At 35.2% G+C, this 27,831-nt stretch overlaps 2 protein-coding genes across 6 annotated transcripts in view; one reads left to right on the top strand and one right to left on the bottom strand.

Moving 5' to 3' along the window:
* ZRSR2 (zinc finger CCCH-type, RNA binding motif and serine/arginine rich 2) overlaps positions 1-9,971 on the top strand; it is a 38,708-nt gene extending 28,737 nt beyond the window's left edge. Inside the window, exon 11 of the mRNA XM_059679353.1 lies at positions 8,217-9,971. Coding sequence (XP_059535336.1) covers positions 8,217-8,581 — 365 coding nt within the window. The 3' untranslated portion in view covers positions 8,582-9,971. The remainder of the gene's footprint in view (positions 1-8,216) is intronic.
* Positions 87-27,831, bottom strand: AP1S2 (adaptor related protein complex 1 subunit sigma 2). 5 transcript variants are annotated; one of them, XM_059679354.1, is made up of 7 exons: positions 27,581-27,831; positions 25,216-25,394; positions 18,631-18,739; positions 17,924-18,061; positions 6,326-6,375; positions 2,426-5,640; positions 87-1,591 (listed from the first exon to the last, which is right to left on the bottom strand). In XM_059679354.1, the coding sequence occupies exons 2-6, from the start codon at positions 25,392-25,394 to the stop codon at positions 5,601-5,603; spliced, it is 516 nt and encodes a 171-aa protein (XP_059535337.1). In that variant the 5' UTR covers positions 27,581-27,831; the 3' UTR covers positions 87-1,591; positions 2,426-5,600. The 5 variants fall into 5 exon arrangements, with proteins under 5 accessions (XP_059535337.1, XP_059535339.1, XP_059535340.1 ...); XM_059679356.1 differs by lacking the exons at positions 2,426-5,640; positions 6,326-6,375 and adding an exon at positions 13,502-13,596; XM_059679357.1 differs by lacking the exon at positions 6,326-6,375 and having other exon boundaries at positions 27,581-27,827.

The raw sequence follows: 27,831 nt of genomic DNA, 5'->3' as shown, positions 1-27,831 counted from the left end.
GGTGGGGGGACCCAGTTGCTTTGGAATACATTTTATTACCTGCAGTAATAGGAGTTCATTCCGAAAGAGTAGAAAAGTCAAGTGCATCAGGTTTTAAAAGCGGCATTTATTGATTGAAAATAAATGTGCAGATAGGCTCTCTGTAGCATGGAATCCACATTATTTTTTAATGAACTTGAAGTATATGAAGACTCCTTATATCTTCCATTTATCTTGTGTGTGCTTTTAACAACCACCACATTCAAATGGAGGTGAATTTTCAATGTTACTGAAAAAAGACCTTAGAATTTTTCCTTCAGCAACTCTCCATAGTTTGACAAGCTTTTGGGAAGAGATAGATAAAAACACACTACAAGAGTGTACATTGAACATTTATTACAACTAATTGGCGATGTGATGAGACAATGCACACATGGCCTGAATATTGGTCACAATCACAAGAAAGCTTAATCCAGCCCAGCAAATACAAATGAAAGTGTAAACCGTGAAGATGTGTTTACATATGGAGTATGTATAAAAGTGACATTGAAATAGCTCTTAAAAATATAGGGCCTACTAATGCCATTTTACCTCATTCAGCTCTCACTTCTATATGAAAGATGGTATGCTTATATTTTTATAAGATTTCTCATAACTATTTCTCAATGCTATTGAAGGGCAGGAAGCTCCCTAAAGTTTTCAGCACTTCTAAGTAGCAGGAAGCAATTAAGGAGAGCAAAATAAATTTGGCTGCAACAAGCACCCCAGAAGGAACCTTAGTGCTTTAAATGACATAGTCAACACTTTGTGAAGAGAGTAACATTTTCCATAAGAATCTGTCATGAAGAATTCCTGGCAAGTCAACATTCTATTTTATTTTGGGGCATCAAAATCCAACTAAGTGACTAAAAGATTATGACCACAAAATTTGTCTCAGGAGTCAAATGTTCGTTGGCCTTAAAAATAATATGCTCACCATTATCAAACAATCTCTTCTTCATCCCAGGTTTGGAATGCCAAAGCAATAATTTTCAGTGTAAAACGGTATAATTCCAATTTAGTCTATGTGTATTCCCTTTGTTTTTAGGTATGTAGTTTCCAAATAGGGTCTTTGGTATAAATTTGATGTTTTTCTTTTAAAGTTTCAACATAGTTTTCATCCATTTGATATGTGATATGTCAATTCCCTTTATTCTCATATATACTGGAGTGCACTGGCTTTTGGCTTCTTAAGTTTCCTTTGCCAAAGACAGTAATTAATAAATGTATTTAACCTGATTGTCATTTTCATAAGATATCCAATTAAGAGAAACAGATCTATAAACCTTAAAATACCCAGGTACCTTTCTTTTTCTCTATCATTCTAATTTATGTAAGTCCCTTAAATTATCAATTGATTAACCAAAATTCCCTTTAAAAAAAATTGTGTAGGCCTGAATGAAGCAGCTTAGTGAAACAGTAATACTGACAAGACATCTTACACCATTAGCTAACATGGACATGAAGGCAGTGACCATCTACAGTGTGTGAAATGCCACAAGAAGTCATCAACAAGGGAGGAGAATTATGTCAGTCCAATCTCTTCAAGAACACTACGTGGGGTTTCAGCTTCCTGTGGAGGGAAAATGTGAGACTCTGGTAAGCAGATGTGGGGTGCTTGAGAATGTGAAATTGACATAAGACTTGCAATTTTCAGAGAAGAAGGAAAGCAGTTCAGTGGTATGGGTGTGTTCTGTGAGCCAGTGGTTATTTAGGGTTTTGTATCCCATACATTCAGCATGCATATTATATATATATATATATATATATATATATATATATATATATATATATATATATATATATAAAATTTTTAAATCTTGTTGAAAGTCTTACATTGATTACTGACCAATAATTGCTGTAACACAAAAAGCAGTCAAACCCATTGGCAATTTAAGAAATCATTGCTACCGAATTATCTATCTAAAAAACGGGAAAAACTGAGTTCTCCCAATTCTTCACATAATTTTGGTTTCCATGTTTTTGGGGGCGGGGGGGGGATGTCACATGTATTTATAGAAATGTCTTCCTCTCAGAGTTTTTACTCAGTTTTTCACTTCAACTGACCCCAGCAGAGCTTCAGAAACTCACCTCCTCAAACCTCCCCAGGGCAACCAGACTTCAGGGGAGGCAACATACACACAAAGAATGCTCTGGGATAAAAGGCAGTTTTATCATATATAACAACCAATACTCATTTTTAAACATTAAAGGAAGACAAAGCCGGCATATCTAGAAAAAAATTATTTAAAAAATTCCCAAAGTGGCTGATTTTGCACTTCACTAAATATAAAGGGACCAAGTAGATCAAATTTCAGTATTACAACAATTTTATAATTAAAAGGCATAGTATATTTTCATGAAGGAAAACAATGTAATTTTTAGTATCCAATAATAAATTACTTACTTTTGCATCCTAATTGTGGTACAGCACAAAATAAAGAAAAAAATATATTAAATCATAAATCCATATATTAGATGGTATGTAAAACACTACATGGAATAATCTTAACTAAATTATACTTAAACTCCATGGTCTGTTGCCTTATTGGGAAAGCAAGGATCAATAACACTTACCTTTATGTGTAGAGATTAAGGGAGATAAGTCTTAGTGCCTGATTTACAGGAAGTGCTAAACATCTGTTAGCTGATAGCTTACACAGTTGAAATCTAAATGAAGGTACTTATCATTCAATAGCAAATGAAGCACTATAAACCAACTCTCTATATGAAGTTCATATGATGACCTTTAGTATGTTTGTATATTAATGAAAAATGGGTAAAAATCAGCTTTGGTAAAAACGATTATTTTTTATGAAGTATTTTTGCTCCTCCAAAATTGAACCTCAACCTAACCACACTACAAAACTAAATATGAAAGATAAGAAAAGTTAAACATTGCCACAAGGTTACAAGCAGCAAAATACAGAATGGGGGGAATGATACAGCATTGGTGACTCAGTTAACAACAAAAAGGTAATGGGGAAGAAAGCAGAGGAGTTATTAAAAACTGAGCCTTAAGAAACATCAGCTAGATACAATGTGGGCCTTGTTGGAATCTGGTTCTAACAAACCAATTATAAAAATACATTTTTCAGATTATGAGATTGACACAATACCTGCTGAGCTAAGCGGGCAGCTTGTTTTTCAGATAATTGGGAAAAAATGAACCAGGAATAAGATATTAGGAATTACCTTTAATCTTATGGGGTGTGGTACTTATCTTTTAGGGATACATACTTTAGTTTCAAAGATTAGATGTCTAGGGCTTGCTCTAAAATACTGAGGCAAAATGGGGTGGTGGTGGCTGATGAAATAAGTAATCAGAGTATTCTGCTGATGGTTATTGAAGTTGAGCAATGTGTACATGAGGGTTCCTAGTACTATTCTATTTGCATGTCTCAACTTTCATGATATAGCTTTTAAAGAAAATCCAATGGAAATTATGTAACACTCCCAAAGAGTGATATAAGCCAATCTCTTTCATTTTTAATATTTAGCATTAAACATAAAATGCACTGAATCACATACACAGTAAAATGAAACAATTTAAAAATAATAATTTTCATTTAACATTAAATAATTTTTAGTGTCATACAACCATTTTAATGTATTAATTAAAAGGGTGCCTACATTCAGTTCTGTAGTTACCCATGTAAAAATGTCCCTCATCCTAATTCCCTGGAGCTGGCCAGATTTCCCCTGTGTGCTCACTGCCTGCAATCTTATATAGCATTTCCCAATGAGAACCATGTTGCATATCAAATATACATAAAATATTTGTCCTTTCTAAAGGGCCTAGATTCAAAGAATTATTTGCATATTTTATTCCTTTGAGATTTGTACAGGTAGTATATTAGAGTTTCTTTCAAATTGTGTTTAGAATAAAAAAATATAATTTTCACATGTTCACATTGAAATTGTAGCTCAGAATTACCGAGAAAAATTATTGCTGAAGAGTCAAATTCATAAAAACCTAGAAGTAGAATGGTGGTTACCAAAGTTTGGGGGGAGAGGGAAATGAGGAGTTGTTTAATGGGTACAGAGTTTCAGTTATGCAAAATGAAAAATTTCTGGAGATCTATCACAACAATGTAAATATGCTTAACATTACTGAACTGTATACTTAACAATGGTTAAGCTGGTAAATTCTGTTACGTGTTTTATTTTTTTACCACAATTAAAAGAAATTAGCTGGAAAAACAAATGTAAAATACATTATCAAAAGGAATGGAGAAGAAAAAAGTCATTCACATGAGACAAAGTACATGCAATACTTTTATTTTAGACATGCAAGGAAAGCTATTTCAGAATCTACTAATTTAAAGCAAGCCGCTGTATACAAAAAACAAAAGAAGCAACATATTGTTATAGCTCAGCACACAACATCCAGAGCAAACAGGCATGAGACAATGCATATTTATGCATCATTAAAACCAGATAAATAATACATTGCAGGGTGGGATGGAGGGGAAAATGGAAATGAAAGACCAATGTTTCCCAGTGCTTTCAATGTGTAATGCTAAATTTCTCATTTGATAGCCCATCTAGGTGCCATGGTAATGATAAGAACTGATCTGCATGCCTGCCTGATACACATTTTCATGGTCTTCCTTTAGTGGTAAACCAGTTTGAGCATCTTTTGAATTTACTGTTTAATGATAGCTTACTTAACTCAGGCTTTGAACTCTCTAGGTATAAACAATGAATTATTTGGTACTTTCTTTTTGTAATAAAGTATGTTGCATGTTTTATTGAAAGTATAAACAATAATGATCAATATTAAGAAACATAAAACCATAGTTAATAAATTGTAAGAATTTTAAATGAAGACTAAATGATAAAACCATAACTATTCAAATATAAGTATTTAAACTGAATATTCAAATTTGACTATACTTAGTATTAATGCTCTGAAAGGGTTACTTGCTATTAAATAGATATTGCAGATCAGATTTTCTGACATAGCTTTCTGTTTAGTTTTTAAAGGGATTGTTTGATCTTCAATAAATGTGGCATTACAAATTTCTTAAAAACTGTTTTACCTTAAATTATGTCACAGTATAGATTTTACTTTCTTGTATTTCTGAATACTTTTATGTGATACATTAAACACATTAGCTCATATAGACTGTAATACAGTTACACTAAATATAGGGTTTTTTTTCAACATTTGAACACCAAGCCACACTATGTATTATGGCACTGATTATTTGGACCTAGCATTTCAGCTGTATTTTCTTTGGTAAACATTGTAGTGATTGCTAGGTTTTCTTCTTAACAAGATTAATCACAAATGGCTCACAAATGACATGGATGTGTTTAAGATGAAATATTACTAAAACATTCATAGGTCACATTTTTTTTCAAGAAGAAATTAAACCAGCTGCAAGCAGGAATAAGCTACATCAAGATCACATAAAGAATGAAAATAAAACAGAAAAGAGGAACAAAGTTACAATTGTAAAGGTGTTGATTTGAAACATTCTATTATAAGATGGTCACCAAGCTGAGGATATTTTCTTTCATAAGTATATCAGCTCTCTATTTCCTCTGTAAGAGTCTGCATACACGTCGAGTAGTCATTTAGTACACTGGGACATTAAAATATTCATGACGTGGCTACAAAAGAAATGCATATGTTCTTATACACAGTATACAAACTGACAGACACAATCAGATTTCTAGAAGGTTTAGTGCACAGTAAAGAAAACTTAAATTTTTGATTTTGTTCTTTGGTTTATAGCTGAATATTTTAACTACTAAACAATGTCCAGGAGTTCACACTCATCTTTAATTTTACTATATATATAGATCTATATCTAGATATAGATATATAATCAAAATGACCTACATCCTACAGAATCCTAAAATATTTTCAGTGTAAGTCATCTGGTCAATGCTGAGTTAACTGAAAATGCAAGTATCTTCTCCCTCCCGCCAGTACATTCAAGCTCATCAGGATTTCATTCCACTAAGTCAAAGAATTTAAACCCTTAATGAAAATCATCACATCCTAAGGTGACCATAAACACTTTTGTAGACCCTAAAGGAAAATCTTTCCCAAGAAAAAGTAGAAAAGTAGTCACCCATCTGTATTTTAAGTAGCAATGGAGGTTTTAACGGTTCACTTAGCTTAAAAAAACAAAAACATCCAAAGACTAGGCCTTTGAGATTAAGGATATATTACTTTTAAGATAATCCTTTAAAGAATAATCTCCAAACAGATTTGTTAAATGTCTACGCCTACAAATGTATGTAAAAAGATGTTTCTCACAGGTAACCTGAGGTGAGGTTTTAAACTGACCTTAGAGTGTCCGGAGATGGATTTCTAGAGACGCCAAGAACCTCCTGAAACTAGAGGCAAAATTATGTGCAGATTTTTCTGAGAAGAGGAACCTTGGCCCTTCAGACTCCTTGGGATTATACCCCCACCAATATACTTGTGACTCAAAAAAAGTTTAAAACTTTTATATGAGTGCTTTAAAAATATCCTCATTTTAATATTTCTTCAACTTGGTACTTTGAAATGTTAGGCTACAAAGTCATGCAAATTGTTCCAGTAAAGTATGTAATAGATCCCTTACAAAATAACCATTAAATACACAAGTATCTGAAGAGAAAAGCCAGTTAAATTTTAATCCTCAGATAATTCCTAAATAGTTTAAAGAGATAACTGCCCTTTCCCCCCCACACACACTCAAAATTGATTATACTGAAATGAAACAGCTTAAAATAATAATATTAATAATAAGTTAAACCCCCAAATGCTTCCTTTTCTTCTGGAAGCTCTCATTTTCCCAAGGGAATTCTATATCTGTATCAATAGCATTAGTGAGTCACAGTATTTAATAATACTTTTTGCCAATGAACCTCTTTCAGTATTCTCTGTGTAAAAAAAAAAAAATGATGGATCATTACAAGAGCAAAATTCCCTAATATCCGTTAAATTAAATAATTGGGACTATCCCTTGGGATTTAATGTAACTTGACTTTTAAGTTAATGCTAAAATATAAATAATGAACTTATCATTGCAAACTGAATTATATATCCTACTACAGTTTGATGCATGTCAGTACTCCAGCACGTATTCTAGTATGCTTTCTTACACCCCATGAAACTCTTGCTGTGATACACATTCAGTCTGTTTTCTGGAGAGAGAACAAGAAAAGTTTAAGTCTGTCAAATAACCTTTCATCTAAATAATACCAATGATTTTGAGTACTTATATTATAGCTTTTAATCTATGTTTTCTCTCTTAATTTTATATCATGGAGCGCTTATGCCATTAAAAGGAAAGTAAATTTTTCCAAATAGGGCTGAGTATACAGCTATTCCTCTCCAGAGGAGACTTACTATGAAAGAGAACAAATAATTCTATAGGAACATTTCTCAAAGGTGACAGACCTTTCACTACCTTTAGGAAAGGGTTGGTGATAAACCAAACTATCTTTTATAGCCAATGATCCAGATTATTGTACTTAAACAAGAAATTAGCATTCATCAACTGTGAAGGATAGTCTTCATAGAAAGAAAACCTTGTTTATTGGAAAAACATCCTTTGAGAAAAGAAACCCTAAATAATGTATTCTTTTACCATATTTAAGTTGCTATAACATTTTAAATAACTTCCCATTTTAGACTGTGAGGGTCTGAAAATGTGCTATAAACAAATGTCTTAATGACCATTTAAGGCTGATTTTTAACAATGATAGATATGTCCATCACTAACCAAGGATTAAACATGACTCCAGTATCCTAGGCCCTTGTACCACCAGTACCTCTTAGGAGTTATGGAACACTTATATTTAGAATTAGGGAGGGTGAGAGTAAATGCTGCCTTAACATACAAGGGGCCCTGTGCAGAATTAGACCTACTATCTTCTACTTTTCAGCAAACTGAATTTCTTAATACGCTAAAACATCAGTGATGTAGATTATGTGGGAACACAGGCCAGAATGAAAATAGAAAAAGTTTTAATCCAGTTGTATTACACAAATACAAATAAAAAATTGCCCTTAGTACAGAATCTTGGAGACCGATTTTTTGAATAAAGATTGGGCACTTATTTTCAATTTGAAATGGGCCTTCAATCCTGGGCAATCCTTATGCTCATCACTGATTTGCTCCCCATTAAGTTTATTCCCAAACCTCAATATTTCCCTCAAGCTTTCTGCCTCTTTCTTCTGTCCTCAGTTCCCAGCAGCTCTCCACTAGCTGATGTAGCTTCTCAACACCAAGAAAATGACAACACTCTCAGTTTCACTCAACCAACTCGTGAGGAAAAAAGCAATCTACAGCTTTCCCACATTATCTGCTCAAGAAAGGAGGAAAAACTGGACTTGCCGAAGACCAGTGCTCGATTCCATTCCCATTCACCCTCCCAATATACGTTTCCCTTTATTCTATTCCTGTTTTTCATCAGTCTCTGCATTAGCTCCTTTTCCTTAGTATACATATGTTCAACTCTCCTCCATACTAAGAATAATCTTTCTCACCCCCCTACAAAGAGGACCAGATGGAGTGGGAAGTGTAGGATAACAAACATTGAGAGGAATTAAGTTACACCTATTCTCAAAACCACCCATATTCCTTAAAAAAGACAAACCCATTACCTTAAAATTCCCCAGATATTCACCATACAAGGCTGATGATGCAAAGTAAAGTGATCTGGGAAAACTACAATGAAAACTGGTAAGCTAGCAATTATATGAAGGCTTAAGGCTTGTTGAAATGAGAATTGCTAAAGTAAACTAGTGGTATTGAATCCAAAATTGAAAACCTAATCTCTGATTTTCTCTTTCTAGTAACAATGTAGTTAATGAGAAAATAATTTACATTTAATGAAAATAAATAAGTGTAATTTGAAATTACATTTCTACTCCACTTTTTCTTGCAAATGGGCATCATTTATTCCTTGCATTATAAAGTGATATCCTTTATCCTTCATGTTCTAGAATACAGTAGTCCTTTTGATTACTTCTCACTGAATTCTGTAGCAAAGTCCTTACTCCCAAATCTAGAACCCTATTCCCTGTGCTGAAGAACAAAGGGCCAAAGGACCAGAGAGTATCCAAACTCACTAAGATCTATTTTTAGCAATGAATAAAAAGAAGCACTGTTTAAGTACCTTTTAGATGACAGGGCTCGCAGTGCTCATGGTGTCAGTGTTATTTCACAACCAGTTGTGAGGCATTAGGAAAATCAAGTGATTTTTTTACATTAAGTTAGTAATGGGTGGTAAGAGCAATAATTGCTCCAGATGGTATCTAAAATGGTAGAGTACACAAATGCTTCACTTTACATGCTGAAACTTTCTTTCTAGCAAATTCTACTCTAAGTTTTACCTAACGGATCAACACAATGTATACTCTTCCATTCACACAGAATTTTGTCATTTAAAAAATAATAAAATAAAATATTGTATACTTATAATGTACTTATAATACCTGCTTATTTTACAGTTCTAGGAAAAGGGGGGGGGGGCTCAAACATTTTCAGAGTTAATACCATTAAGTTAATGTTCTGCTCCTAAATCTTCTCTCACTGGATATCCCTTGAGTATCTTTTCCATAACATTACATAGAAACTGATCTCATTTCTTTTCAGTCAGATAACAGTTTCATGTATGGTCATCCTGTAATTTTCTTAACCTGTTTCCTATTGATGGACATTTGTGTATGTTCCAATGGCTTAATGTTATAGTGACCATGTGTCTTGGTGAATTTGTACATTTGTGTATTGGTGTATTTGTATATTTCTGTTGGATAAAATTCCTTGAAGTATAACTGATGTGTCAAAAGGTATATACATTTAACCATTAACAGAGATCACCAAACTAATCCTCCAAAATGGAATACAAGTTTAAGTGCTCACAAGCAACAAACAAGAGGGTCTCTCTCATCTCTGCCAATCCAAAAAGAAACAAACCAAAAACAGGTCTAACTTATATTTTAATTTATATTCTCTTAGCAAAAGGACCGTTTGTGTCTTTTCACCTATGACTGACTTATTTATAGCTACTGCTATCTTTTTCTATTGTGTTGTTGATCTATTTCTATTATTTTTGTCTTAAAAATAATGATGGAGATAACTTAATTACATCTCTATAATCCCTGCTCTAAAACCTGTTAGCGATACATTACTTTCTCTGGCAGTTAACTGTACTTTAAAATTTTTTAAGGCAGATTAACTTAGCAAATATAACTTTAGACTATATGGAAAGTTTGACACATATTTTAGGGTAATTGTGTTTGTCTTGTTCTTGCATTTGGATCATAACTTGAAATGTGCTAAATTTAATCAGGATTTTCCAAAAAACGATTTCTTGGAGTCACTGAATTTAAACTCTAAGTATTTTTACTAAGTAAATTCTTTAAGGCTAATTGGGTATAAAAAAACACACAAAAAGTCTATATGCAAGCCTATATGTGCTAATTCTGATCATTTAACTATTCCTCCTTTAAGAAATTATCAAATCCCTAATGTGGATGGCAAAATGAGCAGACTCTAACTGCCTGGAGGATATATTCAATTCTGTTTCCAGGTAAAACTCAATTACCTTAATAGATGTTAACAGATTTGGTGGGTGTTGGGGGAAATTAAATTATGTAGTGACATCGTACAAGCTTTGCTGTGGGTACGTGCTGAACGCAATCATAGATTATCTCCCCAGGTACTGGTTATCGAGTAAAGTAATTTTGGTGAATCACAGAGGTTATTTTTCCAGGAATTTACGTGTTCTTAAGGATATTTGTCCTCCTCTCATAATATTTAGGGTTTTTGTTTTCCTTTTTGCTCCTTCTACCTTTTGATTCATTTCTATTTAGTCATTTATACTCTGGACTATATACAGGGTAGGGCAAAAGTAGGTTTATAGTTGTAAGCACACAAAACACAGAGTTTATTCTTGTATTATTATTAAATATTGTATTATATTCCATGAAACAACTATAAACCTACTTTTATCCCACCCTGTATTATATTGAAAATATGTAGCAGTCTTTAATGTAAACGCAACCTACAAATGGAATCTTTAAATATTCTATGGTGTTAAATTAAGCCAGGATTTCTCAACCAGGATTTCAGCACCATTGACACTTGAGGCCAGGTAATTCCTTGTTCTGGGAGGGCTATCCTTGTCACTGTTGGATGCTTAGCAGCATCTTTGGTCTTAACCTACTAGATGCCAGTAGCACCCCCACCACCAGTTGTGACAATCAAAACTGTGTCCAGACATTGCCCAATGTCCCCTGAGGAGGCACAATTGCCCATCTCTCCAGCTGAGAACTGAGTTAATCTAATTATCTCTGGTTGGTGAGTAAGTTTGTGTTCTATTGTGTTTGTCTGTATTTGTTAATTTTCCTACAATGGGAATTTTTTAAAAACAGCAACAGAGGAAACAATAGAAGAAAATAAAAAGAATGTGTTAGTAGGACAAAAAAGAACTCAAACCCTAAAATTTTTCAGAAAGCACATTTTAAAGAAAAAAATCATCACCAATAGCTAGTAATATGCTTTTTGCAGGACCCAACCCTAGGACTCATGCAATCAATTTAGTAAATCAGGATCAGCACTAAAAAAGGGAAGAATAGAATAGAAAATGTGAGATCACAAAATAAAAAATAAGAGTATAATATTTAACAAAAGTTTTTTCCAGTTTATTTGTATGTAACTAGTGTGATATAAAATGTATTTATTACTGTGGGTTGTCAAATACTTTTGAAAATCAGGTTTATGGTTATTGAATATTTTAAGTTATCCAACTTTTCATTATTACAAATAACCCAGAGTAGCAAGAGTTGGCTCGAAATGAGTTAAAATCAAACAGCAGGGGAAGGGTGTCCTCAAAATGCTGAAAAGCAGACAAATACAGAGAGCTCAAAAACACACAAACATGGAGCAAAATGATTACAACGTGAAAACAAGTGACCAAGCACATTGGCCAAATTGTTCCTTATAAACTATAAAGTCATAGGCAAGATTTGTTCGCCTTTCTGATTTTTCTGTATCTGCCCTTCAGTATTTTCCATTTTAAGGATTAATGTAATCACATCTCACTTATACAGAATTTGTTCTAGCAGACCAATGAAGTTTATCTATAAAAAATTAAAATATTGCCCTGGCCGGGTGGCTCAGTTGATCAGAGTGTTGTCCTGTACAGCAAAAAGGTTGCGGGTTCAATTCCAGGTCAAGGCACATACCTGTCTCTTTCTCTCTCTCTCTTCCTCTCCCTCCCCTTTTCTCTCTCTCCCCCCATTTCTCTCTCTCTCTCTCTCTCTCTCTCTCTCTCTCTCTCTCTGAAATCAGTTTAAAAAACCAATATACTATGGTGAGAATTAAAAAAGAAAATTAAAATATGCTAGCATAAAAGACTACAGCCTGGCCCTAGCCAGTCTGGCTCAGTGGATAGAGCACTGGCCTGTGAACTGAAAGGTCCCGGGTTCAATTCCGGTTAAGGGCACATGCCCGGGTTGCAGGCTCAATCCCCAGTAGGGGGCGTGCAGGAGGCAGCTGACCAATGATTCTCTCTCATCATTGATGTTTCTATCTCTCTCTCCCTCTCCCTTCCTCTCTGAAATCAATAAAAATATATTTTAAAAAAACAAAAGACTACAGCCTGGCTAAATTTTAACCCAATTTAAAAGAAAAAGAGTTAGGCTTAAAGGTTTTAACATAAACAGTGGTAACTGTAAAGGATTTATAGGAGTTTGTCTAAATAGATTTACATCAAAATGCTTTTTCCTGCTAAATGATATTATATATATATATATTTGAAAGCATCTATCTGTTTTAAAACAATGTAAGATTCTTGAGTTTCAATAGCATGCCAAAATATTCTTAATTAGTAAAGTTTTAATTAAAAAAACCCCAAACTTCATATTAAAAGACAATGTTATTAAATCCTTCCAGAAGTACTTATTAAAATAATTTTAAATTACAAAAGATTTATTTTTTAAAGAAATCACTTTTTCTTAATGCAGTCCAACAGATTACTACTTCCACAAAAATATCGCATAGTACTAAAATATATCATGCAGCCCCAGCACTAATTTCCATAGAGCACCACTTTCTAGACAGGCAGGTTAATAGCTGCAAATCCAATAAATCTATTCATAAAGTGTATCATCTCTAAGTAGAAGCAAATTCATGAGAGTAATGCTTGCTTTTGGTACCTCACTTATTTTCATTTCTCAGGTTGTTTCAGTGAGAAACAATACCAACAGCAAACAAAGCTCAAAAGGAAACCCCCACAAATTTCAAAACGATGCTGTTAGTATAAAAAAGAAAGGCTGATACATCTCAAAAAGCACTGATCAACACCATCATGCATCTACCGCTGAGGGTTAAAGCCCAATGCCCAGTAGTTAAGTTTGGATCTTCACGGATCAAGCAAGGACTTGGTATCATCTCGCGTGCAACAGTCTTTGCATAACACTCCATTTTATCCATGCCACAAAAATGGTAAATTTAGTAGTTACCAATAAATAAGTTGGGGGTCAAAGGGACTAAAGTCTTAGACTGCTCTTTATCATAAGATATCCTCAGACAAACCTCCCCATTCTTCATTCTGGCTCTATAAAATTAAGGAGCAAAGAAAAACTGTTAAGTGCCTTACTTACAAAGAAAATGCACTCTATATTCCCTTTGTTATACGTTAATAAAATGAATCCAACTGTACCACTCCCGCTCTCAACCCCCCTAAAAAGTCTAGCTTAAAATAGATATTTAATTGGTATGTGTAGGGGGGAGAAATGTTCAAAGTACAGGGGGGAAAAAAGAATGTCAATTTAGTAATCTCAGCATGTTGCATTTTAATTTTTTAAAAATCTAGTTAAGTACCAGTGGCATGTTAAGAAAACATATTTTAAATTCCAACAGTCAAGCATTAAAAATTGGATAATGGACAAAATTTTCTGGGCTTTACCTCCAAATCTAATTATGTTTTCATAAAACAGAATACCAAAAGGAATAAACACAGTTCAGTCTAGAATTGTCAAAAGTAAAACCCTTGTTTACCGAGTAATTAAGTAAAATAAAAAAAGGTATCTTTATTACTTAATCGCAATGTCTGATATGTTAGCAATTATCAGAGTACACATTTAAGTTCTCAATATTAACTATAATATGCTAATTGAAAATCTACTTTATCCACTACTGTCTACCCTGTTTACCTACAGAAGGACTACCTAAATAAATGAAGGACTACCTAAACAAACTACATGACATTTACATATTGGGTAAAAAGGAAACTTTAAAGAAATTGTTCTAAAGAAAATAAACATAATTAAGGATAGAAATGTATTATTTCACAAATTAAAAAGGACTAAAATCAAATCATTTTCTGATTTGCGTATATCTTCAAGCCATCTTTGGTGTTTAAAAATAATTAATTTAAGTAAAAAAACCTGACACCAAACAGAAAAATCACAATATAGTTGACCCATGAACAACCACCTACTGTGTGTGTGGCGGGGGGTGGTGGTGTTAGGGCCACCAACACCATGCAGTTGAAAATGTCTTAATGTACTATCACTTTTGACTCCCCCAAAACCTCAAGATGTCCCTTAGTATCCTCGGGGGATTGGTTCCAGGATCCCTCGTGGCTACCAAACTCTGAGGATAGTCAAGTCCCCTACATAAAATGATATAGATCAATTCATACAGTTGGTCCTCCACATCCAGGGACTCCCAATGGAGGAGTACAGGCATTTATTGAAAAAAAAAATTCACATATAAGTGGACCTGCAAAATTCAAACCCGTGTTGTTCAGGGTTAGTTATACATGAAAAACTAGGTTAAAAATCAATTACTTAGAACTTTTACAAACTTACGGCTTCATTTAAGGCTGTCTTTACAGCTATAGACTAAATGAATACTACATCCCAAATTATAAGACCAAAAAAGCTACTTTAGATCTATGTGTTCTGATGAATGCAACAAGAAATGATCTGAAATATATGATTTATATCTAGTATATACCCAATTTAAAAATTCCAACTATTAATAATTTGGAAAAAGAAATTTCCAGTCCAAAAAGTAAAAGGTGGCACTGGACATCTACTCTGTTCAATACAGAGAAATGTCCAGGAGAATGATGAATTTTTAAAATAATATTACTGAGGAACACAGAAGTTGGTATTTAAAACAGAATGTTTAAAATATACATACCATGACAATACACGAATGGGGGCTGGGGGAATGACAAGAGCACAGTGGTTAAGACTTCACACAGCTCTGGAGTCTAGGATACCTGGGTTTGGAATCCTGGTTTTGCCAGCTGCTACCTAGGACTAGTTACCGGACCCAATGAGCCTCTACTTCATTTGTTGCAAAGGCTCTCATGACTCTCAGGGCATCCTGAGGATTAGTATAGGATGCCTCATATTTAAGTGCTCAATAAGCATTAGCTATCATCTTACTTCTCTTTTGTTGTCATGGTGTCCATATAAAAATGTTTTTAGCAGTTTGTGGAATGATTTTTCTCATATTATTCCATCAGCTATTATATGAACAAAATTTTCAAATATTCTTCCAGAAATGTAAACATGTATCATGTATCAACATATAAATGAATCCATTTCAGGAAACAAGCAAGTGTCTTTTCACCTCTAGATTTCATGTGACAGTATGTTGGTGAATAACTTGAATAACAGGTTAACCCATTAACCTGAGGCCTTACTCCCCAAGCTATATAGACTGTAGCTTGGCTTCATAATGGCCTTAACCTGCAATGTATTATATCTCACTCTAAATTCATAATAGACCAGCCACCTTCTGCTTTCCCAAAAACTGAATGGCAAAATTAAGAAAAACGATTCACTCAGACCGCTGAATAGAAAATGTCTTAATGTACTATCGCTTTTGTTTATGTACCAAAAAAATGTAAACATAGTTATAGATGAGAAATAGAGCCAAAGTTCTCTTCTAAAGACAAGAGACTTTGTTATTTTTTAAAAACTAGGGTGAGATGAGTAAGAAAATTTTACACAGGACTATAGTCATACTATGATGTCTCTCCATCCTACTTTCCCCAATTGAAGATATAAAAATACTACTTCAAAAAGGGAGACATTACTTATTACTCTAATACTTCAATAGGGGAGAGACACACACACTCACATACATTCTCTCACAAATAAATATGGACCTGTAATAACTATTTTTTATCAGCTAGTACATTACTTGCTATAAAGTAAAGTTAGCGTATTTGTCATACTCTAAAGTCTAGCAATTTCCCAGTACAGTTTTAAAAAATCCAGACACAAGGAGATATCAATACCCTAAACAAAACTCTCCAGAAAAAAAACCCCTTAAAATTAAAAGTTTAACTTCAATAACTTTAGAAATGTTTTAAGGCAAATATAATTAATCAGGAAATGAACTTGGAGGAAATACCAGGATCTGATAGAACAGACTATAGTTCCATAATAATGAAATATGAAAGTGATCAAGGGAAGGGACAAATATAGAAAATCTCCAATTATTGATTCTGGTTCTGACCTAATTTTTAGAAAAGTCTGATCTGTGAACGGCAAAATAATGAGTACTAACCCTAAAACCAACTTAACAAGAGTAGACTATGAGCTTGCAATCAACACACCTGATGTTAAAAAAATTCTCCCCAATGACATGTTTGCAATCAATTAATAAACCACCGTAGCAAACTGTACACATGTGGAAGAGGAGCTATGCTCATTTCACTACTGAATAGTGAATGGCATCAGGGCAGCTAATAAAATGCTTCACTTTTACAGGTATCTTAACCACTGTCTTGGTAACTCAAGATCACTAAATGTATAATGCATTGTCTCATATTTTATATATGTGTGGCCCAGATGATGTCATCCCAACTTTGAGCAATTTCCACAACTGACATAGTCAGTGACTGATGCAGAGGTATTATAGAGGTCAATGGTTAAGAAGTTATAATGGAGAAAAAGAGATTTACCCTTCTGTTACAACAGAAGTTCTAAAAAATTGGATTTAAACAAAACATATGAATAAACAAAACAAAAAGTCCCATACATATAGAGAACAAGTTGGTGGTTACTGTAATGAAAACATGCTACATTTGTTATATTGCGTAGTCCCTTCTTCTTATGCTATAAGCTTTGTTTGATTAAAACCACAATTATCACTAATGCATAATTCAACTTGGTACCTGAATTAAGGTATCATTAAGTTTTTAGGAAAAGGTAGCCTTATCTATGAAATTTTAAACTTCAGAAATCAAAGGTACAGAAGCATCAACTATACAATTAACCCAGAACAACTGTAGAAATTAGGACGGGAAGGTTTATTAATGGCTCTAGTGATATCAAGGCAAGATAAGAATGTAGTAGCTTGACAGAACATGTATTGTTATCTAAGAGCAAAGAAAAGTACTTTTCAGTTTGTTTTCCTAACACGAAACTATAGGATTCTACAAAAAGTAATTATAACACTATGGTTTGCTTGGCTACATTTGCACTTAATGGACATGAGGTGAAAATATGAAATTTGGAATGAAAATGCCATAATCTCAGTCAACTCCTGATTATCTACATTAATGAGAAAAGGGGTTATCTTAAGTAATTCAGAACAATGGATGGAGAGTTCTCAAATTACTGTTAATATTTGATGAATCTTTTCCCTTCTTAGTCTGTCCTTTAAAGCTTTAGACTCTAGTTTTTTGAGGTCCAAAACTGGCCATCAATATGACAGACCATTTTCAAAGTAAATGATCCATCCATAGATAATGGAGTTGACATGACTGACATATTCCAATCAAAAAACTGCACGCGGACACTGCATGCTGAGCATGCTTCAGAGTAATTTCTGAAACTGTGTAAGAATGAGAGATGACTGACAGTTCCTAACAAAAACAAAACATGCTAGTGTCTAGAGAACTCCCAGCTTACCTCCTGCAGCAGATCGGCCTGCTCGATTGCCTTAAGGACATTTTTCTTAGATGTTTCCTGAACTTCCCCTCCCAAAAGAAACTCATCCAAAATAAAATAAGCCTTCTCGAAATTAAAGATGATATCAAGCTCACACACCTGAAAAACAAAACAAAAAATAATAATAAAGCAAAAGATAAGTATAGAGAATAAAATCTGACCAGAGTGAATCCATCTAAGTTCTTTCTCAAAATGGCAATCTTGTTAACTAAGCATCATTGATTCAGTCAGTTTAATTTTCAAATCTCAAGTACTTGAAAACACAATGCCTACATGCTAAGTCAGACCAACTCTGCATGGGCAACTCTTCTACTCATAAAAGCTGATCTTTGAAAATACCCATTTCCTGGGTAATGTGATTATAACTGCCAACAAAAATCTAAATTCTTCACTAAGCACTTCTATATATTACTCTTTGCAGTTGGACTCCTTTCTATTTCACTATTTTAAACCTCATTCTTACCATCATAATTAAATGAGTAGGTCTGTGGGGTCAAGCAATTTTGGCAGTTAACTGATTGACTAGGCACACTGACAAAAAAGAGTCTTTCTCTCTCCCATAGTTACTTTCAAAGAATCAGAATCCCCAAGACAATCAAACTTGTTATAGAAAAGATTAAAGAAATAAAACTATGGCATTTAATTCCTTAAAACAAAATGCTACTCACACTGCCAAAATACTTGTCAAGTAATTCCACGTAACGATGAATTATTTCCAGGGTAATTAGCTCATTGTCCTGATCCTCAATAGCACAGCAAAAATACAGACTAGCGTATCTGTAACAAAAACAAATGTGAAAAAAGATTTACCCTATAATCATGGTTCCTAAATATATTTTCATATCCTATTGTGAAAGCCCCCATGTTTATACAGCTTATTTCCTCTTTTACAATAGTACAGATTAGTTTTTTCCTAGATTACAAATGCAATAAATGCCTAAGACAAAATCTGAAAAGTATAGGCAAGCAAAAAAAGAAAATAATAATAATCATTCAATCACACAATCTAGAAAGAGTATTTTGCTCTTCTGCCTTTCAGGCTCCTTTCTATGTAGATACTAAAACATAACTGACCCAGGTTGTTCTGAAGTGAAATTAATTTTAAAACAAAATGCACTTCATGACTAATTCAAACTACAAGTAAATAGGAAAGAATATAAACTCTCCAACTGAAGGACTTACTGATATTGAAGGTATTGTCAATGTGAAAACAATGTTCTGTAATGTTTTATTAAAGTGTAATATACACAGAGAGAAGAACCCAAGTCATAAATGTATTGCTTAATGAGTTTTCAAAGTGAACCTGCCCGTGTACCAGCCGCCCAGATCAAGAAACAGATTACTGAACCCCGTCGCCTAGCCTCTCCAGGTCACAACCTCCCACCCTCATGGGTAACTACCATCTTGGCTTCTAATAGCATAAATTATTTTTAAAAAGGAAGTTTCTAGGATTGTGCAATAAACCCCAAGCAAAGAACAACAGTTCCAAGTTATTATAAAAGTTAGACAAAAAGAAGAGGAAACTGAGACCTCGCCTCAATTTTTCCAAGTTCTACCCTGTTGAATTGAAGTCTAGGTTACTCTCCCTTGAAGGAATAAGGTCGATAAACTCATATTCTCCTCCAAATTAGCATTTTAATGGTTATACTTAACCCAAGAAAGCCAAAACTTATTAACATACAATCCTTCAAGGCATATCAAATGACCAAGTCCTTTGAGGAGGATTAAAAGAGCATTTTCAAATGGTTTAAGTGTATTTAAGGACTTTACAAAAAAACAAACCTAAGACATTCTGAACAAATTTCAATTGAGATTGTGATTTTCGCTGAGTAGCATTTAAGTGATTTTTAGAAAACACAATGGGCAATTTACTGCTCAAAGCAGTAATGCAAATATATAAATGAGCACAATCTCCATTCAATGAATTCCTGCTCTTCAGTGTGAGAATAACTATTTACATAACAACCTACTAATTTCAATATTATCAAAAACATCTCATCTTACTTGATCTTTCCAACAGCAAGCGTCATCATCGTTGATTACAGAAGACCAAAAAAAAAAAAAAAAAAAAAAGTCCAAGAATACAGGACCTGGTAAGTGGTTGTACTGGGATAAGAAATCTGATCTTCAGACCTTAACTCCAGGCACTTTTCCATCTACCACACCAACATCCCTTGTCATACACAGCATGACTTTTTGCCATATTCATTCTACCTGACTTCTCCATCTGGTCATTTATTTAAAACAGGGTAGGAGGCATTTGAATGTGTTCATTTATTATCAAGAAGGACATAAGAGATGGGCACCACCTCCAACTTGAACAAAGCTTCTCCCTCTTTTTCCCAGCACTAACCTGTGTTTGTTTATCTGTTTAAAATGCAATGGGATATTATAACTCTCCATCCTCCTGAATCCATGCTCACCAAATAGAGTTTTGAATTTGGGGAAGTTGATACAAAAGACACATTAAGATGCTCTGACTTAAGAAAACTAAAGATTAAAGGAACTGATATTAAAAATGCTAGATTTAAAACCAGACATAACTAGCTAACATGAACAGAGTGCTAAATGATTCCATTAGAATTTCCTACTAGTTTTGGGTAAAATTTTTAATTATAAGATTTTTTTAACTTGAATCAGTCTAATTTAAGCTTAAAAATATACACATTTTTGCCCCCCCCCCCACCAGGATGCAAAATCAACAGTGACAGTGCAATATTTAAGTTAATACAATGGAAGTATTTGCCCAAAAGAACTTTTAAAACTAAATTTCATCTGGTAATACCCTATAGCTACCAATATGTTAACAGTAGATAGGAATTCAAAACAAAACAAATCCAAATCAATTCCACAACTAACTGAAGTTTTCATTGTATTCAGTTGTGAATAAAATAGCAGCCATTGTTTTACACAATGTACTAATGGTCATCAACTTCATTAGAAATAATCTGTCTAGTTTGTGGATAATAAGTTACCTTCTGCCGAACGGATGTGAGCTTTTCAAACTTAGTTCTTTTTCATTTGTCATAATTTCCCAATAAAATAAACAGCTTCAGCTCCCTATGTGACTATGGCTTCCATGAAGCCATTATATAGCCACTTACAGGTATAATCTTTAGAACATTCTATAGTTTCAAAAGGCGTTTAAAGTCTCAAGAATGCATAGCTGTTATTTGTTTCTTCCTTTTGTCTTGTTTGCTTCAATATATCCATTGCATCAAATGGACTCAATGAAAAGATTTTTTTTCAATGTTACTGTAACATAATCTAATGCTTGTACAGTCCTTGCTCCATAACCACCGTATTGCCTCTTTACTTACAAATCAACAGCATTTTAACACTAGTCAATTCTAAATATTTACTTCTAATATTTCTAAAATATTAATTTAAATATCACCAGACGGATGCGTCTTAAGCACCAACCAGTAATATTAAACACACACACACACACACAAAAAAAAACCCTCCATAACACATTATCTAATGTTTGCTCTTGCTCAGAATGGTAAAACCAAATTAAATGAATTCTTTATTGTAGGTGAGCATCTAGTTATCAGGATTATAAGAAGGTACATCTTTCCAGAAAGCTTAGGAGTGAAAGAGAAAAATAATAATAACGGATAACATTCATTGAGTCCTCATATTTTACCATTTTAATCCTCACAAAAACCCTTCCAGAGATACCATTATTACTTTTATTACTTGCATTTAAGAGACCCAGGCTTAATTGAGCAACCTCCCCAGGAACAGTGATTCGACTCCAGAGCCCAAGTTTTATATTAAAAACTATAGCCAGGAACTGTATTAAATAAAGTAACCCAGAACCTGGCAAAAATTAAGACATATTCAAAGCAATATTTTAATAGATTTGAAAAGAGATAAAAATTGCTATAGTGCTTTAGTAAAAGATTACCAAGAGAACCTGAAGTGTACTCCCTATTTTTAGAAATGGCTTTAAAAAATTGAACAATGAGCTCATTTTGTTCTCTTAGTGAATATTTGTAAGTCTGAATCTGAAGTAAAATTAATAATAGACTAGTAAGAAGAAACGTATGTTTAGTTATTTTTAGCGAGTGGATTAAGGCTTACTCTAATTACTGGCACTCAGAGAGCATCTGAAAGTGCCTATTCTTACATTCAAAACACATGACTTCTCCGCAGTCAGCTAAATATCAGCTGATGGTGGGTGAATGTAACTAAATAAACTGTTCTCGGTACCCACGGTGTCATTAAAATTCTTTTGTTAGTAAAGAAAATCAATACAGTGCTCTTCGAGGAATTCTCAAGTTAGTAATTTGGAGACGCATTATTTTTTAATTTTAAGACTTTAATCCAGTGCCTCTTCCATAACATGCTGCACAAAATAGGAATTTAAAAAAGCATAGTGTTCTGTCTTCAAAAGATCTTAAGAGCATTTATTATAGAGATGAGGAAACGAAGGCCAAAGACTGGTTCATAGTCACAAAACTGGATAAAAGCACAAGCGGAATAGAACTCAAGCCCCCAGACTTTCAGTAGGTTTTTCCAGCTATACTAATTTTATCCTTACTTCTTTCCCACCGCTCCCTCCCGACAGGGAGAATTGTTATGAAAAATGCTCAGAAGGGATAAAGTGGAGGAGACTACTTGAGGAAGGAAGACAGACAGCTAAGTGCTAGTTCAGAGTTTCTCTGGAGCTAAGTGGTAATTCTTTTGCCTGAAAGGTCTTCTCTTCCAGCTGGACTAGGGACAAATAATCACCTGTTTATGTGAACCAATAAATATGTCCTTAGTACAATAGGTGTTTTCAGTATGCATAGAAAAACGGATTAAATTTAACTTTTGTATGTACATTTTATCTTGATAAAGCCTTAAGTGCACCTTTTATTTATAGGAGCTTGATGCAAGTATCAGAGTCAGGTTACATTTCCCTTTATAGCCTTTAAAAGAAAAGTCAGTGGCTCAACATGGGCAGGCTGAATACTGCATGTAAGAACACCAACTAGTGCTTTTCATCCTTCTGTTTAACAGGCCATTTCCTTCCGCTGCAGGAATCTCCATTCCTGGGATTCATTCCCTTGCTGGTATTTTCCTCCTCCACACGGGGGACTCCTTCCCCTATCTAGAAATAAGCTTAAGTCTCACATCTTTTTAAAAATCCTGTCCCCCACTCCTATGTCTGTGGTTGGTTACCACCTCTTCTGTCCTTCAGAGCAAAGCTCCCCAAATAATCTATACTTACTGCTTAAATGTCTTCACCTCTTCACCCCATTTTTTGGAGAGTTCTGTCTCTTGTATTCCATTGAAAATGTTCCCACAAAGGGCATTGTATGAAATGCTCACTGTAAAATCTAATAGTCTTTCTTTACTGTAATTGAACTTTATGCAACATTTGGCACCAGTGACTCTCTCCTCTTCACCATGTTACTGACCCTATGCTTACCCTCTCCCCCTTTTCCTCCTACTTGAATGTTGGTGATCTAACATATTATGCCTAATTACCCCCCAGACTTCCATGCCAATGCCTACTCCAAGAAAACTAGGCATCTCCAAATGGGAGTCACACAGGCATCTCAAAGTCAATTTACCTACCACCTCACCATTCAGCCTCTCAGTGGAACCAGAAATGTGGAATCCCTCCATTTCCCCACTTCTTTCGCTGCCCTCCCACCGTCTAGCAGTGACCAAGTCTTATTAAATTTACCTGGGTAACAGCTCTTTCCACCTGCTGAGCACACAGCAAGAGGTCTTCTTTCAGGGACTCATAATTCCGCCTCCAAACAGATCTCCCCTCAGGTTCCAGTCTCAGTCCTTCCCCCACCCCATTCTCCGATTACAAAGAGCAAATCTTTTTTGATCACCGGTCAAATCCTTTGCCTCCAAGCTTAAGATTTGAGCTGTAGCCCCTATGTCAGTCACTAACTAGCATATGACCTTGGACAAGTCACTTCTCCCAAATCCTCATTTTAAAAAAAATAAAGTTGAAGTTTGATCAACAGTAGTAGTTTTCAAACTCAGGAACCATCTATACAGAGGGTAGAGGCCAAGTGAGCAGGGGTACAGGATCCCAGTTTTTATTCCACAAGAGTACCTCCACTTCCATTTGTTTCATTTAAGGTTCTATCCTTGGGGCAAAAAGCTTTTTCTTTAATTGTATGAAAAGTAATATAATTTATATGTCAAGTTACCTCAATTTAAAAAAATCACTTAACTAGATATTCTAAGACATTTCCCAGCTCTAAAATGCTATGACTTTTCTCAACAAGTAGTAAATCGAACACTGAATATAAAATCACCCAAAGATGACTAAATTCATTTTATTGGAGAAAGAGTTCTACAGTATTTTTTAAATTCTCAATGTCCTCTAATCTCCCTTACTTCCTCCACTATTTCCCCCACAATATGTACCATCCACACTTGGAGTGGAATACAGGAAAGCTGCGATAAACCCCAGATTTCTCTTCAACCCTCCTCGTAGTCCATACTGTTAGTTCTCTACACATCCCCCATAGAAGAGAATTTTTCACATGCAGCAACCCTTGTATCTTAAAAACAGTAAATTATTCCTAAGGGTAAAGAAATAGGGGGAAAAAACAAAATAATTATATTTCTTTTAACATGATTAGAACAATCTTGAGAAATTTATTTTCATATACTTAGAATTTCAGCTGCTAATAAAAACATATGCATTTTTTAAAAAGATAAGTGTTAAAAATTTTTTACTCTATTCTTGGCAAAATTATCAGATCTAATCACACCTCTACCACAGCAACAAGTATACATCAAATCAATAAACACTACTAATAGATCCTGTATATACACAAAATTTTTAAACATTTATAGGACTCAAATGGTCTATGTATTCAAGGTGTTTAAAAATGAATAAGATTCTAAAAGTCAGATGAAAGGCATGTCAATTATCAGTCTTTATAGATAGAAGAGGGAGAAAATGCTTATCTAAATTCAGAGAATTACTCACAATTTAAAATACTGATTCTATTTACCCCTGCAAAGGGATGAATTCATTGAATTTTTCTAAAAAAGATGATTAAGACTTTAATTATATAATTAGTTTTAAAACAACTTCCCTGATTTTATCATGTTAGCCTGGGTAATAAAAGCAAGTTATTTTTTAAAAAATACAAAGCTTTAACTTAAAACCTTTTTCATCTAAATCATTGTTAATTGTTCTCTCTCAAAAGTCTGCAATTTCCAGATTACAAATGACCAACGTTTGATTCTGCTTCCCCCTTTCTGAAAAATAAAAATTATACCTCTTGTAAACAATCTTCAGATCTCGCCACTCAAGAAAGCTGCACATTTTAGGCTTCCGTGCTAAAACGGTTTGAACAAGTTCTCTTGTGATCTTTTTCTTCTCTTTGTCTGATAGTGGGACATACCATTTCTGCAGCCGAAGCTTTCCCTGACGACTAAAAAGCAACATAAACTGCATCTGTTAAGATAAATAGAATCAAAATTACATGCAATACTTTGAGATTCAATAAAGTTAAGATTAAGATGACATGTTTCAGAGAAGCTTGGTGGACAGGGAGTTTAACTGATGAATGATTTAGCCATCAATATTTCTATGCCAGTTTAAATAGCCAGAAATTCTTGTAGAATTATATTCCCCCCAGATGCAGAGCTCCCCACCCTGCCCTGTTCCACTTAGTTTTGGAGTCTGCAGAACAAAAAGAAAAACAGGCATGAAGTTGAAGTGAAAATTTTGTGGTAGAAGAAAGACAATTCTTGCAATTTAAGAAACTATTGTCTATCTGTGCTATACATTCCACACTCTCTATATGCATCAAAAGAGAACTGTTAACATCAACTGGGTTAGGTACATTTGAAAGAAACAGAAGACCTACTATTTTTCACCCTTAGGCTATTCTTTTTCCAGGATGAATTACTTGTAGGCAGGCTGCTATCACTTAGAATGCTTTCTTCAGTTTATGCTTACATATTTTATTTTATTTATCTTTATTTTTCAATTACAGTTTACATTCAATATTATTTTTATGCTTACATATTTTAAACAGATCTAAAATATTAACCCAAAATATCCCATATACGCATGTTTTCCTTAATAAAAGCCTAATTTTATGTATCCCTTCTCATCTCACTTTTTAAAAATTCCAACATAAATATGCACACAATAAAGTGGTAATGTATTATGAAAAAGAACATAAACCTTTGAAAAGCCCAAATAATGTACATCCAAAAACATTATACAAAATACTTCATTTAAAAATTTTAAAAATAGCATTTACAGATGGAGTGGATGCTGAATTCCAGTGTATTTTACATATGCTATGTTGTATATATTTATTTGGAATCTGCAAATCTGTTGATTAGTCTACATGTTTAATTTTCAAGAAAAACTTCTTCTAATTCAACTGATCTTAAGTATAAACAAATAAGCACTGTTTCTACAAAGGTAATTTAAAGGTAGAATTCAGACAGGTATTTTTATTTCTTTTAACTATTCTAAGTTCCTTAATAGTGTTACTGCAAGTAAGATTCCAGCCTGATTCTTAATATTCGCCACACCATCTTGAATTTGAACATGGGGTGGGAGAATTTACACAACCAATTTAGAATAAAATGGGTCCTAAATTTTGCTCAGAAATTATTGTCGCTTTTTGTACTAATCCAAACACGCATCAGCAAGATACTTAGAAAGGTATGATGCAGCAATTTAACTTTATTAAAGTTAAAATTGGCTAAAACTGCGCCTCACTTAAAACACTTCACTGGCACAAAATTAACGAACAGTATTTGTGGTACCAAAGTGGCTCCCATTCAAGTCCTGTTAAGATAGCGGCGTTCGAAGAGGACAGCAAGTAAAGCATCAACTGGACAACGTTTATTGCAAGCCCATTTCCAGAACTTGGGAGAGAACAGACCGGTATTCCGGGATCTTGGTGGCCAGGAGGGGTGGGGGTTTGCTTTCGAACGGAGTAAAGGGCTTCAAGGCTGTCTGTACCGGGGTTCTATATCCCCCTCCCTAACACTTTATAGGACGAAGAAATAATTCACTCTTTAAAAGAAATGATGTGCAGATACGGGACGAACAGCAAGACGCAACTATTTTCTCCCTCTTGTTAAAAACAATGCTTTGATTTTGCCGCCAAGCACAGGGGCACCTCAATTCCTCGAGACTGCTATGAAAAACAACGGGCTGGGCTCGGCCACGGAGCAGGCTCGGGGCCAGCGGTCCTCTGTCCGGCCGCCTCCGATGCTTCCCCACGGGGCCGCACTCCATCACCAATCGCGCCCCGGCGAGGTGACAGGCAAGGAGCGGGGCAGACAATGGCATCCGCCGCCGCGCAGGGGGCGCCAAGGGTCCTCGACCGCCGCCACCCCCCGGCCGCGGGCCCCTCCCGAAAATGCCCCACAAAACTTGAGGGGCTTCCCGAACCACAGGTGCCGCGGGGCCGCCGCGGCGTCCGGGGCTGTGACCCCCGCATCCCGGGACACGGACGCTGAGAGAAGTGAGTTGCGGGGCGTCGCTCCCCAGTGGCGGAGCGGGCGGGCGCGGGGTGGGGTCGCGGGGCGCGCGCGGGGCGGCTGGGGGCGCGCCCACCCTCCCAGCCCACTCCCGGCCCCCGGCGCCCCAGCTGGTCCCCCGGGACTTACGGCGGCAGCCGGCCGCGGGCGCGGCGCTGCTCTGCCAGCGGCGGCGGAGGCAGAGGGGAAGCCCCTGTCGCTGAGCTGAGAAGAAGAAGCCGTGGTGCTTGCGGGGAGGGGACCCGTTTACTGGAGGGAAGGCTGAGGCGGCGAGGGGAGGGCGAGCCAGCAGACCCCGCCCCGGGGGCCGGGCGAGGGAGGAGCCGGGGCTGCGGCGAGCGGAGGGGCGGGCTGGGCGGTGCGCACCGAGCTGCCCACAC

Source organism: Myotis daubentonii, chromosome X (assembly GCF_963259705.1).
Source record: "Myotis daubentonii chromosome X, mMyoDau2.1, whole genome shotgun sequence".
NCBI lineage: Eukaryota > Metazoa > Chordata > Mammalia > Chiroptera > Vespertilionidae > Myotis > Myotis daubentonii.
This window is presented reverse-complemented; position numbering and strand designations above follow the sequence as displayed.

Excerpts from the sequence above, each read along its gene's own strand:
- AP1S2 (XM_059679354.1), bottom strand. The coding sequence starts at position 25,394 with ATGCAGTTTATGTTGCTTTTTAGTCGTCAGGGAAAGCTTCGGCTGCAG. Across the intron at positions 18,062-18,630 it reads TTGACAAGTATTTTGGCAGT|GTGTGTGAGCTTGATATCAT; the intron begins GTGAGTAGCATT and ends TTTGTTTTTCAG. Across the intron at positions 5,641-6,325 it reads CCATCTCCGGACACTCTAAG|CCACGTCATGAATATTTTAA; the intron begins GTCAGTTTAAAA and ends TTTCTTTTGTAG.